General features: G+C 57.3%; 1 protein-coding gene across 1 annotated transcript in view; it reads left to right on the top strand.

The window, feature by feature from the left end:
• Positions 1 to 76: 76 nt before the first annotated feature.
• Positions 77 to 1,880, top strand: part of PTSG_03950 (uncharacterized protein) — a gene marked incomplete at both ends in the record, with an annotated part of 2,867 nt that continues 1,063 nt past the window's right edge. Inside the window, 4 exons of the mRNA XM_004994789.1 lie at positions 77 to 379; positions 584 to 690; positions 827 to 1,033; positions 1,225 to 1,357. Coding sequence (XP_004994846.1) covers positions 77 to 379; positions 584 to 690; positions 827 to 1,033; positions 1,225 to 1,357 — 750 coding nt within the window. The remainder of the gene's footprint in view (positions 380 to 583; positions 691 to 826; positions 1,034 to 1,224; positions 1,358 to 1,880) is intronic.

Raw genomic sequence — 1,880 nt, forward strand, 5'->3', positions numbered from 1 at the left:
CAAGCTACAGCAACTCACTGCATCCACGACCACAGTACAACAACGCGCGCGCGCTGAAGAGGAAGCACGGAGCAGGATGCCTGAAGGGCCTGAGCTGTTGTACATGGCCGAGTTCATCAACAATGCCCAGGAGCGTGTTGGTCCCTTCGTGGACGTGTCCATGAGCGCGCTCGCCACCCACCCGACGAAGCACCCGCGTGTCACCGTGCCCTTCTCGCCGTTCTCACTGCAGGCGCGAAGCCGCGGCAAAGAACTCATCATCACCATCAAGCCGGCGCCAGCAGCGGCGGCACCCTCGTCGAAGCGCAAGAAACAAACGCAGGCAGCGGTCGACGATGCAGCTGGCAGCAGCTTGGAGGTCCTCGTGCGGGCAGGCATGGTAAGCGGCAGAAGCGAGGGACCACGCGAGGAGGAAGTGAGTGGGGAGGGGAATGAAGGAAGGAAGGGGGAAGCTCACAAGCGGGGAGGGGGGGGGACGAAGGGAAGGCCAGGGGAGGGCAGGGGAGAGTGGAGAGAAGGGAGGTGGATCAACAACAGCCCAACTCATGATGCATTCAATGGGCGTGTGTGCCTTGGTTGGCAGTCAGGGAACTTCTTGCTGCTCGAGCCTGGAGAAGAGATGCCAAAGCACGCACACCTGCGCTTCCACTCTCCCTCGGGCCACGTCCTATACTTCCAAGACGTTCGAAGGTGCATGTGTGTGTGTGTGTGTGTGTGTGTGTGCGTGCGTGTGTGTGCGTGTGTGAGTGACGTATGCTGCAGGTCACAACTCAAATACTCCCACTCACAACGCAATTGCAACGCACACACGCACGCACACTTGCAGGTTTGGGTGCTGGCGGCCTGGTGGTGCGTGGGGACTTGATGACGATACGAGAGGGCCGTGCATCATTCAAGAGCTCGATGACGTCGTACAGAAGATCCAACTGCACCTTCCATCACGCGCGTTTGCACGCCCCATCTGCGAGCTGATGATGAATCAGAGCTTCTTCAACGGCATGGGCAACTATCTCCGCGCAGAGATCTTGCACAGGTGAGATGTGTGTGTGTGTGTGTGTGTGTGTCATGGAGTGTGGGGAGGGAAGATGTTTGTTCTCTCTCTGTCTGTCTCTCTCTCTCTCTCTCTCTCTCTCTCTCTCTCTCTCTCTCTCTCTCTCTCTCTCTCTCTCTCTCTCTCTCTCCTCACCTCTCACGCACACACGCACGCACCCACACGCACAACAGGGCAAAGATCCACCCGTTCAGCCAGGCGCGTGCTGTGCTGATGGATGCCGTGAAGCGGCAACACGACGGTCGCCCAGGCTTCTTCTCTGTCTGTGAGCAAGTTCTCGCCGAATCTGTTGCCCTCCTCCGCAAGGTATTCTGTGTGTGTGTGTGTGTGTGTGTGTGTGTGTGTGTGTGTGTGTGTGTGTGTGTGTGTGTCTGTGTGTGTGAGAGAGAGACTGTCTGTCCAAAACTCTCCACGGCTCTGTATGTGGCACTCTCTGAAACCCAGAATGACAGTCAGGAAGAGGGGGTCCGTCTGAGCTGGTGGACAGCCACACACACACACACACACACGCACGCGCTGTCTCATAGCATTAGCTAGCGGGGAGGAGCGCGCTCGAGAGAGGCAAATGCACGAGACACAAAAAAGACGGGTTTTAGACATCATGAGAAGACAAACACGCGGCTGTTACGGGGAGGGAGCGGGGGCCCTCGTTGCTTGAACAAAAGGAAAGGAGGACCTTTGGAGAACTATTAAGGAAAGCAAAGGCGAGAGCCGTCGGTATGCCCCCAACGCCACGAGGGCGGGGGTGTTTCGCGTGTTTTGCTGCAGTTCCTTGTCTAGTAGGGAGAGTCCCTCAAAGGCAAAGCACAAATTGTCTCCATTGCCACAA

This window comes from Salpingoeca rosetta (assembly GCF_000188695.1).
Source record: "Salpingoeca rosetta unplaced genomic scaffold supercont1.9, whole genome shotgun sequence".
Taxonomy (NCBI): Eukaryota; class Choanoflagellata; order Craspedida; family Salpingoecidae; genus Salpingoeca; species Salpingoeca rosetta.